The sequence below is a fragment of the Xenopus tropicalis genome, chromosome 8 (genome assembly GCF_000004195.4).
Source record: "Xenopus tropicalis strain Nigerian chromosome 8, UCB_Xtro_10.0, whole genome shotgun sequence".
Lineage (NCBI taxonomy): Eukaryota > Metazoa > Chordata > Amphibia > Anura > Pipidae > Xenopus > Xenopus tropicalis.
In genome coordinates this window covers 133,202,655-133,216,285 of record NC_030684.2, presented here as the reverse complement: position 1 = coordinate 133,216,285, position 13,631 = coordinate 133,202,655, and the positions used below count along the sequence as shown (strand labels likewise).

Sequence of the window (13,631 nt, the reverse complement as noted above, 5' to 3'; positions counted from 1 at the left end):
CATTGGCCAGGAAAGTAATTTGTACTGGGGAGATATTGGCCACAAAGCTGTTATTGGCCAGGAAACCCTACTGGCCCAAAGGCCTAATATTGTTTCTTGTACACAGGGAGCCATTACGTTGCTTTTGTTGGTTAAGGATGATAATAAAGTGGAATTAGTAATTCTGTAAGTCAATATTTCAGAAAAAATAAACCATCAAATTCTACCAGGTGTTATGCCAGCATTTCCCATTCTGCCTGTGCTGCGCCCCAACTATTTCCTATAGCAACTAACACCCTCATAATCTGTCAGAGGATTCTATTCACCTTGTATTCTGTCCATCAGCACCGAGAGAACTTCTCCTCAGCATTTCTATTGGGCAAAGCTCATGTTGGACCTCCCACTACCACAGAGTCTTTAGCAATCAGTGCAGAGCGTCTATTCCTCCGCGTACTTCCCTTTTTCCTGCAAGATGGCGCTGCCCTGAAAGCCGGGCATGTGTTCTATGATCAGCTGATGATGAGAGGGAATTTTATCTTTGTTTTTTTAACATTTTTGTTCCTGATTTCTGCCCAAGTGATCCTTACTTCTAATTAACCATCATAATCGCAGTGACTCGTCGGCTCAGGTATTTTATATGCGCTACTTTCTCTCTGTGGTCAGTGTCACAGCGCTGGCAGGTATAGATGGTGTTCTTTTTGCGCTCAGAGCAGTAGCATTCTCTTATCCTGTGTGATACTGCAAGAAAGCTCTTATGTATATAGTATATAAGTGCCCCATAAGGGAGAAAATTGTATGTATCCAAATACAGGGAGTTTATAGAGGAACTAATAAGTTGCACAGTAAGGTTGGTGCACTGAGGGGTACTGTAAATGATAAGGATATTAGCAGTCACTGAGGGGTTCTTTGCCCCCCATATAAAGGCACAAGGCTGCAGGCTGAGTTATACAGGGAACTCTGAGTATCACTCATGTATTATAAGGGATAATGTACCCCCTACTGTAAATGATAAGGATATTAGCAGTCACTGAGGGGTTCTGTGCCCATATAAAGGCACAAGGCTGCAGGCTGAGTTATACAGGGAACTCTGAGTATCACTCATGTATTATAAGGGATAATGTACCCCCTACTGTAAATGATAAGGATATTAGCAGTCACTGAGGGGTTCTGTGCCCATATAAAGGCACAAGGCTGCAGGCTGAGTTATACAGGGAACTCTGAGTATCACTCATGTATTATAAGGGATAATGTACCCCCCTACTGTAAATGATAAGGATATTAGCAGTCACTGAGGGGTTCTGTGCCCCCCATATAAAGGCACAAGGCTGCAGGCTGAGTTATACAGGGAACTCGGAGTATCACTCATGTATTATAAGGGATAATGTACCCCCTACTGTAAATGATAAGGATATTAGCAGTCACTGAGGGGTTCTGTGCCCATATAAAGGCACAAGGCTGCAGGCTGAGTTATACAGGGAACTCTGAGTATCACTCATGTATTATAAGGGATAATGTACCCCCTACTGTAAATGATAAGGATATTAGCAGTCACGGAGGGGTTCTGTGACCATATATAGTTATATACACACCCTCTTATAGTTGAGAGATGATTAAACAGGCACATGGGTGCACCAGCTTAAGACAAAGCTTTGCCTCTCATTTGTGATTAACCCACATCTGTCTATTTGTTTTCCAGCAGCAAGAGAATGAGTGCCTCTTCTGGGGAAAAGAGCCAGGGCAGGAGGTTTGCTGAACAACAGATGCACAAGCATGGCTGGACTGAAGGTACTCGCTAATTCACAATGTGCATTTTATTACATATAGGGGGTTTGGCTGGGGAGCACAAACCCCTAAATGAAAAGTTTGCCCAGGGGAAGTAACCCATCGCAACCAATAAGATGTTTGCTTTTAAAAAGATAACCGGTAAATGCTACCTGCTGATTGGCTGCAATGGGTAATAAGAACTGTAGCAAACGTTGCTCCTTATATTACATTAACCTGTCTTGGGTTCTGTGCTACTGCAGACACGAGGGTCTGGCTTCAAGCAATGTATTCCTTAGGGATGCCTTCTGTAGCCTGAGAACAGTATGAATGGCTATTGGAAAGTGATTGGAAAGCTTTATTAATATTATTTTTATATACTTTATTAACCGTGTTTAACATTCACCCTATTTCCCTTCTAGGTAAAGGCCTTGGGAGACGGGAAAATGGTATTTCCGAAGCAATCAAAGTAAAAGTGAAATGTGACCACGCCGGGGTAAGCGAGGCCAGCAATCAGAAGCAGGAGCATTTCAGGTTGTCCCTAGAGTGTAGACTTTGGCCGAGGATGATGGGAGTTGTACTTTATATCATGTATTTATCAGCCATTTAGTGAGTAACAATGTAATGTTGGGGTTGAGATGTATCCTGCATGCCCATGATTGGTCAAAGGGACAACCCCCTATAAGTAATAAAAGGCACTAAGTTTGTCTAGGGGCAATAACCCATAGCAACCAATAAGAACTTTGCCTTTTAATGGGTGACTAGAAAATTTTACTTACTGATTGGTTACTATGGGTTACTGCTCCTGTGCAAACTTAATACTTTTTATTACATAACCCCTAAAGACTTGTAGTACAGAGCAACTCCAGCAATATAAATTGAATAAAGACTGGTTTTTATTTTTACCCTTGTGGTGCTCTGCTACTTTTTTCTTTGTATTTCTACTGCTGGGACCTATCTGGGGTCAGCGAGTAGCACACCTGGGCTTAAGCGGTAAGTGCTCCCGTGTATTGTTTTTATACTGCATTCCCTATAGCCATTAAAGTGAACCTGACGCCCCTTAATCAGGAGGTGGCATGGAAAATAATACATACAAACTATTCAGCTCGATGGGGCACGGTACTACGAGTCACATAAAGGGGGCAAATCCTGTAACATTTCTTTCCTACTGTGTTTAATACCCTTAGGTGGGACATAACTCTGCTGAGCAGTTCACCTTCCACTGGTGGGATCACGTCTTTAACAAAACCGCTTCCAGCATCTCAGTAGAAGCAGATCAGGTGAGAAGAGAATGCAGCCAGGTATCCTGCTGTGGGGACCGGGTCACACAATCACCAATTTGACACATTGGGAACTATAGGAATGGGGGAAATATAATAAGGCCTTTCATTAGTGACACCCCAAAACGTACCTGTATCATTTGAATGATGTTGCTGCTTCCCTTTTAATTCAAATTCTTTCTTTATATGTTTGTGTTGCATAAGCAGTAGAGCAGAACTGGGTGACTCTCCAGCTCTTTTCCATAAACATGTCTTAGTGGTGGATTCTGGGAACTGTAGTGTAACAGCTGGCAGGATGTCCCTACTAGGTTGCAGTGCATAAAAATGTCATGAAATCTGCCTGAGAAATGTGCACGGCAGCACTAAAAGATCTGTATGCAAAGGTCTTTATACTGCAATCATAGGACAGGGTTCAAGGATTACCCACAATGGGGTTCAGGGATTCGGATAAGGTCACTTTTTTTGCTTTCTGCACGTGTTACATCTGCTGCTTTTGTATTTGTAAGGATGGTGTTAAGGTCAACAGGACTAAAGATGACGATGCCCCTGTGACGAACAAGAAGCCCCGGAAAGCACTTTCTAACCGTAACATGTTATACGGACGCTTCGTTAAGGTAAGCTGACTCCCAGGCATGTTTCACTGCACTTGTGGTTATAATAATGGGAGGATAAAGATGGTTACTCTAGGAACATGCAGTTAAAGGGGTCGTTCGCCTTTGAATTAACTTTTAGTATGATATAGAGAGTAATATTCTAATTGGTCTTCATTTTTTATTATTTGTAGTTTTTTTAGTTATTTCGTTTTCAGTTTAGCAGCATCCAGTTTGGAGTTTCATGAGCTATTTGGTTGCTAGGGTGTAGGTTACCTTAGCAACCTGGGAGTGCTTTGGATGAGAGACTGGTATATGAATAGGAGAGGGACTGAATAGTAAAGAAAGTTACAAAAAGTAACAATGGAATTGTAGCCTCACAGAGCAAAAGTTTATTGGCTGCCGGGGTCAGTGACTCCCTTTGAAAGCTGGAAAGAGTCAGAAGGAAAAGGCAAATAATTCAAAAACTGTAAGAAATAAAAAATGAAGACCAATTGAAAAGTTGCTAAGAATTGGCCATTCTGTAACATATTAAAAGTTACCTTTAGGTGACTTTAATGACACACACTTTTTTTTATTTCTCTTGCCGTTTTTAGTCTGCAACGTTGCTGCCCGGCGGGGAGCAGGCTGTGAAAGAGCCTTCATCTTCAGAAAGCAGCGACAGCAGTGGCGACGAGGACGAGAAACTGGATTTGTCTTCTGCAACCAAGTACGTTGGTCACTTCTCTGGTTGTATAGATTGTAAGCTCCTGGAATTAGCAAAGGTCCTTTTGTGAAACCCGCACCCCATTTTCTGGGCTGGAAGCCACAGATCTGTTTCTTTAAAGATGTTCTTTATGGGGAGAGTGGGGACTGTATAGGCTACACATGTAATGCAGAGATGTTTATGGCTTCTCTTTGTTTTTCCCTGCTACACAGAATGACAGATGAAGACCTGAGAAAAGTCTGTGGAGGCCGCACAGCACATAAGTAAGTGTGCAGGAATCTAGTCACAACCAATTTCTGGCATTTTACCAATTTGCCTTAAATATTTAGTGTAATAAATATAAAGTACAGTGGTGCTTGAAGGTTTGTGAACCCTTTAAAATATTCTTTATTTTCTTATGAATGTGACCTAAAACATCATCTGATTGAAGTCCTAAAAGTAGATGATGAAAACTTAGTGAAACAAATAAAACAAAAATGATTATATTTGGTCCAATAAAAAAAAAAGTAAATGAATAGTGCTCTCGTTATTTGGGGTGACCCCCTTGTGCAGCAATAACTTTAGCCCTTTCCTCCTGATGGTGGACTCATAAACATCATCTTTAAAGGGATTCGGCCATGATTTTATGGGTACTTTTTATTTCCAAATTACACTGTTTACACAGCAAATTCCCTCTGCCATGTAACATTTTATTCTGGGACCAACAAATGTATTTGTAGCTGTAATATTGGTGTGTAGGTGCCAATTCAGTGCATTGTGTCTGAGTCTGAGCTTTCAGCCAGCGCTACACATTAGAACTGCTTTCAGCTAACCTATTGTTTCTCCTACTCCCATGTAACTGGAGGAGTCCCAAGCCGGACTTGGATTTCTTACTATTGAGTGCTATTCTGATACCTACTGGGAGCTGCTATCTTGCTCCCTTCCCATTGTTCTGCTGATCGGCTGCTGGGGGTGAGGGGGGGGGATATCACTCCAACTTGCAGCGCAGCAGTAAAGTGTGACTGAAGTTTATCAGAGCACAGGTCACATGGCTGTGGCACCCTGGGAAATGAAGAATATGGCTAGCCCCATGTGAAATCTCAAAATTAAATATAAAAAAATCTGGATTACAATGCAGGATTCTTCTGGAGAAGCCCTGTTAACTGATGGTTTTGAAAAAAAAACATGTTTTCCCATGACGGTATTGCTTTAAATAAAACAGTCTCTCACTCATACCTCATCCCATTGACTGAAAACACCAGACCCTGATTTCACCTTCAAATTATATGATAATCCTAAGGATTTACTTACTTTTGCCACACGCAGATACTGGATCATTTTTTTTTCTCAAATACATGACCAAATATCTACTTTTAGGAAAATCAGATAATATTTTAGGTCACGTTCATTTAAAAATATAGAAAATGTTAAAAAGCATATATATATATATATATATATATATATATATATATATATATATATAATCTGAAGCAAATTGTCTACTCTCTCTGGCAACTAAGCAGTGGTTGAAAAGTTAGCCATTTGAATTTTACACTGACCAATCCTAACTGTGCTAAGCACTTTTGCACAGTTTCGTTTTTAAGACATTTGCAGCTTTTACCCTGGTAATACAGTTCACTTAAAACAATGGTGCACCTACTATTCAGTTCTGCCGACCAGCTGCAGCAGAAAATAAAGTTAGTGAGCAAAGAAAAGTCTTGTGATGTAGCTCTGCTCAGTAAGTTATTGAGCAGGCGAGTCATCTGAGATTTTGCTGGTCAGTTCTTTACAGAGCAACTTCACAATGGGAATTTTTGACCAATGTGGCCAGTCGAACTGAATAATAGGTGACATTGTTGTTTGAAATGTATTCTATTACCAGTGTAAAAACTAGGGAAGGTTTGAAGGTGAATTTTCTCTCAAGTGCATATATAGCATAACTAACTGACTAACTGTCATTTCTGTCTTACAGAGGAGCCCGCCACGGTCTGACCATGAGTGCCAAGCTCTCTCGGCTTGAAGAGCAAGAAAGGGAATTTCTGGCAAAATATGGAAATAAACAACAGAAAGATAAAGTGAAAGCTGTAACTCCGGAGATTACAGAAGACTTGTTGGGCAAAAACAGACAGCAGAACGATTCAGGAGAATGTCCCGAAACAAACAATTCCCACAAGAAGAAAAAGAAGAAGAGAGAGAGAGTGGATTCTGAGAGGGAGGAGGAGGAGGAGGAAGAATCACAGGAAAACCGTCATGAAGAAGAGCAAGTGCCACTATCAGAGGAGGAAATAAAGTCATCAAAGAAGAAGAAAAGCAAGAAAAAGCACAGGGAGCAGAGTGCCTCTCCCCAAGAAGAACAGGTGGCAGAGAGTACAGACTTTTGCATAAAGCCCAAGAAAAAGAAAAAGAAGAAAAATAAATCAGAATAGACCTAAATGTTGGGGTGTAGTATCGCAGCTATCAAGAAACTGAATCCAAAAAGGGGCCTTGGGAGACCCATCAGAAGTGAACAGGAATTTTTAACCTGCCTGATAGATATATGGCAGATTTCCAATCGGATATTGGATGGGCAGGCAGAAGGTCCCCCTCTGTGGGCCAATAAAATGCCAACTAAGCCTGGAGTTGCCGAGCTTTTATCAGCCTGTGTATGGCCATATTATACCATGTGACACATGGAACCTATTTTGATAGTACTTACTGAAGCCTGAAATGTAAAATGATGGCAATAGGTGGTTCATGTCACTGGCGCAACCCTCCTGGATTACTTAATGTACTAGTAATATTCTCCTTCATTAAATGCAGACTTTTCATAATTTTACATTTGTTTTGATTTGGCCAAAGGGCAGGGTAAATGTTACAATGCTTGCTATTATGTTTTGGGGCTTCTGGGATTTGTAGTTCAACAGTAGGTAGAATAACAAGTTTTCGACATACCAGGGCCCATCATTTTGTACGTATGGCGTCTTGGTTACCCTGCTTGGGAAGACATGTATCAAAGGATCACTTAGAGGTTTCAAACTAGTAATGTTTCTATACCCTAACCAGTTTAGGGGATGTCCCATGTACAAATGTAAAAGTGTCAAATATAAAGCCATCAGGTTCAGTGTAACTTATACAAAGCAATCATTTCCCAGAAGCTAACTGCAAAAAGTCATGCATCAGACGCATTTTTAAAGGCATGATTTATTGAATATACATGTTACCCAATGACAGCTTTAGAAAGGTTAAGGGTATGGACTTATAGATACAATAATTATGCTCAAGGTGCTTTTCTCCTTATTTTATTAAAGGTTAAGTACTTATTTTTTATAGCAACAAGAACAGCAATGAATTACCTGATTTTTGCCTGATTTGGCCACCCCAAATGCCAATAAAGTCCTCTCTCAATTCAATTTGCAAGCCTGCCAATAGATTGCAGCGCTGTGGAATATGTTGGGGCTTTATAAATACATGTTAATAATAATATCTGGCAGGCCGTCACCTCCATACACCGTCCAATAAGCTGACAACTTGGTCTGAAGTGGCTGAGACAGCAGCTTATATCAACCTACTCATAACCAACTTAACTCTCAACCTTCCATGAAATAAATGGGAAAGTAGTTCCCTAAGTGCTATAAGGCCACAAGTTGATCATCTGATCTATATCATGCTGCATTTAAACCAATCCTATGTGGTTTTCTGGGTGATGTGGTAGTAAATATACTTGGACAAAAAAGTGCCCTATCTTAATTTGTAATTTCAATTTTTCAGTCACTGCCTACTGAATTCCACCCTCCCCTAAGCACACTCTTTGGTTTAAGGCAGCTTCTGGACACATTCAGTCCCAGGGTATGGTGGGAGATTGAGACTGTACTTTTTCTCTAGTGCCTTTGGGACAAATCTTCCACCCAGGAAGTGGTATCGTCCGGTGAAGTGCACAGCTGATTGTTTGGGAGCGGTCAAAGAAATAAGCATGTCCGGCTGTATCCCCTCTGGGTTCCCTTTCTCCACGTCCCATCCTGAAAAAGACAAATGTCCCAAAAATGTACCCCCATTTCAATACTGGATTTCATTATTGGATTGCTGTCCCTTTTACCTCTGCATTGTGCCTTAACCTGCTCAACCACTCTTTATATTACTCTTTCTAGTGCCTCTCTAGTCTGCAGTGGTATGATGAGCAGAATATGTCTTTTAAATACAGTACCTATTCTATAAAGCTATCTAGCAGTGTTGGACTGACACATTTGGACACTGGGAAGAATCCCATTGGGGCCTGTGCCTTGGGATCAAGGCAAATATGTGCGTGGCTGGTGGTTATCTGTGGTGGTGGGAGGCTGCCATAGCAGGACAAAGGGTGCTCATTGGCAGGGAGAAGTGGTCAATAGAGGTCAGTCCTCTGGTGGGCCCTTGGGTCTCCAGTCTATTACTGCTATCTAGAGTAGGGATATACCATACATAGCTGACTTATAAAGAAAGGCTATGGTATATTTGGTATTTTGACCCCCACAGTGGAAGTACCATAGAAGTCAAAATGCCCTTTTCCACATTTTTCATACCTGATGGGATGTCCACACTTGCAATGGGTACAGTGACGCGCTTTAACGTACTCAGAATATTGCCAAAGGGTTCACGTACAGCTCCTTTAAAGCTGAATCCAAAAACGGCATCCACTACCAGGTTGTAGGCTCCGTCAATTACTTCAGGCTGAAAGCACAGGAGTGTGTGACAGAACAGATATTACCATAGCACTCCACTTCCACAAAAGGCCAAGTAAACCGTAGTTTATACACTTCTGAACTCGGTACTAATATACCTCACTTGGAAACTCTGAGACAAATGGAATGTCCATTTTCTGACACTGCGTTGTTAGGTTCTCAAATAGCGTCTTGTTTGGGCGCTTCGGGTAATGTATGGCTGGTTCATACCCCTTTTGGAAGAAAATGATACAATGTTAAACAGGCAGGACGTAGTATATCTGTATAACGGGTAAAGGAGAAGGAAAGGTGGAATCACTGGGGGGTGCCAAAATGTTAGGAGCCCCCCCCAGTGATACCCAGATACCCCAGGCCGGTGCTCTTATTAGCAGAAAATCCTCTTGCTTTCTTCTCATTTCGCTGTGACGGAAGCCCGGGGTATCAGGTAAGTGAATACAATCACTGGGGGTGGTGGTGCCTAACATTTTGCCATCCCTCAGTGATTCCACCTTTCCTTCCCCTTTAAGTTGTCCAGTGAAAAAGAATAAAAAAAACTTACAAAAAGCTTAAGGTGTCGGGCACAGACCAGACCATCTCCTCCATTGTTCCCTGGACCACAGACCACCAATACCGTTGGCAAGTTGGATGTGAATGAACTAACTGGATAAGCCTAAAGATAATAGAAACTAATTTAAGCGAGACATAAGCATATAAGCAATTATGAATAATATATGGTGCTGGTTTCACTTTGTGCTAAAAATGAATCCTATCTGTAAAAATGGCCCCTTTGTTAGATCCTATCAGCTCTCTGTCCGTGTTTAAAAAATGAAGGGTGGGCATGTCCTAATGGTCCCAGCCAGAAGTAGGAGAGCCAATCACAGCCTTAGGCTGATGCCACACGTGGTGTTTTTACTCTGCGTATTTTCTCAGCCTAAAAACGCCGCACAAGCCACACAGCCCCTGACTATGGCGTTTTTCAGCCTAGTACTGGTGACGTAGCAAATCCCGTTTCCCATGGTGCTAATAGTGCGAAATAGTAAAAAACGCCGCGTATTTCAGCTAGGTCTGGCAGCTGCCTTTGCATATACATAGGAATAGCTTGCTGCGCAAATACTGGCGTATTTCAGCCAACGCTTGAAAAATCCATGCTAAGGCGTTTTTTAGCGTATGTACGCATTGTGTGGTTTCCTTCGAGTCTTTTCAAGTTATTTCTATGGATGATGATATCGGGCATTTTTCAGCCGCCGAGAGAATTAGAAAATATGCAGCGTAAAACCGCCACGTGTGGCATCAGCCTTACACTCACACAAGCAAAGACAGGCTTCAGTTTTCTATCAGGTCAGCCTAGCTGCTGATTGGTTCCTAGCCTACAGTGCCGTGTACTGAGAGCCGCCGGCCCCCCTGCACATCCAGAGAATTCAGCCAGCTGGAAGTGGAACTGATGGGCGGGGCTAGTGGGGTTTTGGTGGAATTTCTCAATAAATCACTCTGAAAAACACCTTTTTCAAGCACAATCCTTCTATATCTAGAGGAGTATAGTTCACTGGTACATTCATAATTTTTATAGGATATTTATAGAGTCTTTGAACAGGGCTGTCTGTTCTTCATATAACCGATAGGCAGCTCACTTAGAGCCTATCGGAACCATCCTTGTTGCGACATGACCTATGAATGGGGAGCACACACAGTTCTACACTATGATTCAGGTGCAGCAGCTTTGGTACCTGTGTAAGACGGGTCAGCGCTGCAAATAGGGGAGTAAAACACTAGTACCTTGGTAATAGCGACAGCGCAGCTAAGTCCAGCTAGTTCCATAAGCTGATCAACGCTGAACCTGTATTCATTGAATAGCTCTTCGTCCACTGCCTGTGCTTCTTCCTGACTGATAAAGAAACCAGGGAGTGAGATAGAAATATACAGGCTATATTATATTTTAGGCTCTACTTTCCTATTATCAAGACCTACTGGAGACAGAATATTATTTTCACGTTAAAGCTTTTTCATTTTCACTAAAGGAGCCGCGTCCACCTTTTTATATGGGGTATTTACGTTATAGAGGCCATTAACATCACTTCAGCCCCTGATCCTCCAGCAGGACAGCCCTAAAATATAGACCTTAAAGGAGAAGGAAAGGCTAATAAAGAGTTAATCCCAAGCTGCAGGCATACCTTCTGTTGTCTCAATAGTGCCCTTAAGTCTCCCCATATTTCACCTGTTCAGAAGATCAGAAGCCAAACAGGAAAAAAAAGCACTGAGCAGGGTAGAGAAGATTCCCATAATGCATCGCTCCTTTCCAAGACTTGAGGACTCGTTACTATAGGTGGCGCATGCGCACACTGCTGGAGCGTCTGGTTGCCATGGCGACGGTGAACTCGCTGTGACATGCGCAGGAGTGGTGAGCGAACGACGGTTTGTGGCAGTATCGGCGACCAACGGCGAAGGGGGGTTGGTGAGTATGATGTAGGTCTGCCTGACGGTGCTGTATGGCAGCGGTGGCGGCGGGGGAAGAGGGGGGTTGGTTCCTCTATGTCCTGTCAGTACCGAGCGGCGGCAGCAGCAGGGGGCGGGGGATTGGTGCTGCCAGCAGTGTCTGTGTCCTGATGGTGCCCAGAGGCGCGGGAGCAGCAGGGGGGGGTGTGCTGCCGGCAGTGTCAATCTGTCCTGACAGTGAGCGTTGAACTGGACAATCTGACATGCTGTGGGGTGGGGGGGGGGGCAATCTCTGACATGCTGGACAAGATGGCGGCGCCGTTCACTGAAACAAGTATGTAGGTTCTAGTAAGTGTATCTCTGTAATTCTTTTGTTAGGCAAGCCAGGAATAGAGCGTTTTTACTCACCAATAGTAGTACTATTTAATAGTGTGCTTCATAGATTTTGCCTTTCCTTCTCCTTTTATAGTTTGTGTACTACTCCCCAGGTTTTTTTTTGCTTTTACTTAATCCAGCGGTTCTCAACCTGTGGGTCGGGACCCCTTAGGGGGTCAAACGACCCTTTCACAGGGGTCGCCCAAGACCATCGGAAAACACATATTTCCAATGGCCTTAGGAATAATTTTATGGTTGGGGGTCACCACAACATGAGGGACTGTATTAAAGGGTCGCGGCATTAGGGAGGTTGGGAACCACTGCCTTAATCCTAATCAGAGAAGGCAGAACTCCTACCTATTGCTCAGTGGTTTGGGCTTAGTTATGCTACTGCATCTTAGCAGTGCTCATTAAAGGGCAACTTCACCCAGTGATTCTATTTCCAAGATTATAGTAAAAGTAAATATGAGAAACTTTTTTAAATACTTGAAGTTTTATTCCCATTTAATTCCTATGTTGGTTATGCCAGGTGGAGCAGACTTCCCAATGACTATGTTTGGGTTCCCCCCAGTCCCCTAGTGGTTACCTTAGGTATCTCAGTCCCCGTTCCATGGCTGCCCCAGTTCTGAATTGCTTGCACTGGGAGTTTCCGTCTGCTACCAGCCCCTGCCCCAGCGGACACGTCCCGCCAAGGGCTCCAACTTGCGCTACCCTAGCGCCAAGGCGCGCCCCCCCAACCAGCAGGCCCAAGCTAAACAGAGTGCGGAGCCCGTACATCCGGAAACTGTCAGGCACCGCTTCCGGTATGTGGATAACGAGTGCGTTCCAAGGTGGGACAGTTATGCGCATGCGTGTATTTAAGCGTTAAAGCCGCATTCGCAGGGTGTTAATTTCTATTGGCTGTAGGATTGTCTGATGAGAGCCAATGGCATCGCTGCAGGAATGTCAGTAGTTCAGTCACGTAGTAGCTGTAAAGCAACAGCTTTCAGTCAAGAGTAACTTCTTCTTCGGTGGTCATTCGCCTCTGACGCCTAAGGGTGCAAACAGGGCTAGATAACCAGTCAGTGTATTAGAAAAAGTATAAAGTTGTGACATTAAACGCCACAGGGTCCCTTAGCCAACCCCCAGGGGTATTTCTGCCATCTGTATGGCGGTGAGACATTTGCCTCAGGCAGTACCCCACTTCCCCAAGGGAAAGTTTCCCTGTTCTGTGTCCTAAGGATGTTCCCTTTATGTCCATAATAAGGAAAGGGCAGGAGATTATTGCAATTGTGGTCCAGGAGGATGCCCTAAAATGGACGCTGGAAGCTACAAAATGTATCAGTAGAAGTGCAGTTGCCCCACTCTACACTAGAAGGGTCACATTTCTGGTTAAAAAAAAGTAAATTCAGGTTATTTTTGACAGGTTAAGTGTCGTATGAGGCAATGTAAAAGCTAAAGACAATGGCATACCTCCCAACATTTTTGAAAACAGAACGAGGGACAAAAATAAATGGCGTGCGCAGCACAGCAAATTTTTTTTGACCATGCCTATTTTTGCAACCACACCCCCTAAATACCACTCCCATTTGACTAAATTTGTCAGGTTATTTAAAGTTTGAACCAGGGGCGGGCCAAGCCGACCGGGCGCCCTAGGCAACCCGGTCGGCCAACTCCGCCCACCTCCCCGCCCCCCCCCGAACGGCGCATGCGCGCCAAAGCACAGGAGGCGGTGCAGGGGGGGACGGGGCGATTAGATCGGTCATTGCCTCCGCCGCTAATGACAAGCGGCGGAGGCAATGACACAGGAGAGGCTCCTGCCTGGCGCCCCTCAATCGTTGCGCCCTAGGCAGCTGCCTCTTCTGCCTACCCCTAGTTCCGG

General features: G+C 43.5%; 2 protein-coding genes across 3 annotated transcripts; one reads left to right on the top strand and one right to left on the bottom strand.

Annotated features, from left to right (window-relative positions):
- The first annotated feature begins 409 nt into the window (after positions 1-409).
- Positions 410-7,110, top strand: gpatch4 (G-patch domain containing 4). Of its 2 annotated transcripts, none has more exons than XM_012953192.3 (8): positions 410-607; positions 1,679-1,764; positions 2,163-2,236; positions 2,928-3,020; positions 3,527-3,634; positions 4,207-4,319; positions 4,529-4,579; positions 6,268-7,110. In XM_012953192.3, exons 2-8 carry the CDS (start codon positions 1,686-1,688, stop codon positions 6,719-6,721), a joined length of 972 nt encoding a protein of 323 aa, XP_012808646.1. In that variant the 5' UTR covers positions 410-607; positions 1,679-1,685; the 3' UTR covers positions 6,722-7,110.
- A 347-nt stretch (positions 7,111-7,457) lies between these two features.
- On the bottom strand, positions 7,458-12,590 carry naxe (NAD(P)HX epimerase). Its single transcript, XM_002938945.5, has 6 exons — positions 12,357-12,590; positions 10,739-10,847; positions 9,525-9,635; positions 9,085-9,198; positions 8,828-8,975; positions 7,458-8,290 (listed from the first exon to the last, which is right to left on the bottom strand). Exons 1-6 carry the CDS (start codon positions 12,545-12,547, stop codon positions 8,088-8,090), a joined length of 876 nt encoding a protein of 291 aa, XP_002938991.2. The 5' UTR covers positions 12,548-12,590; the 3' UTR covers positions 7,458-8,087.
- Positions 12,591-13,631: the final 1,041 nt, after the last annotated feature.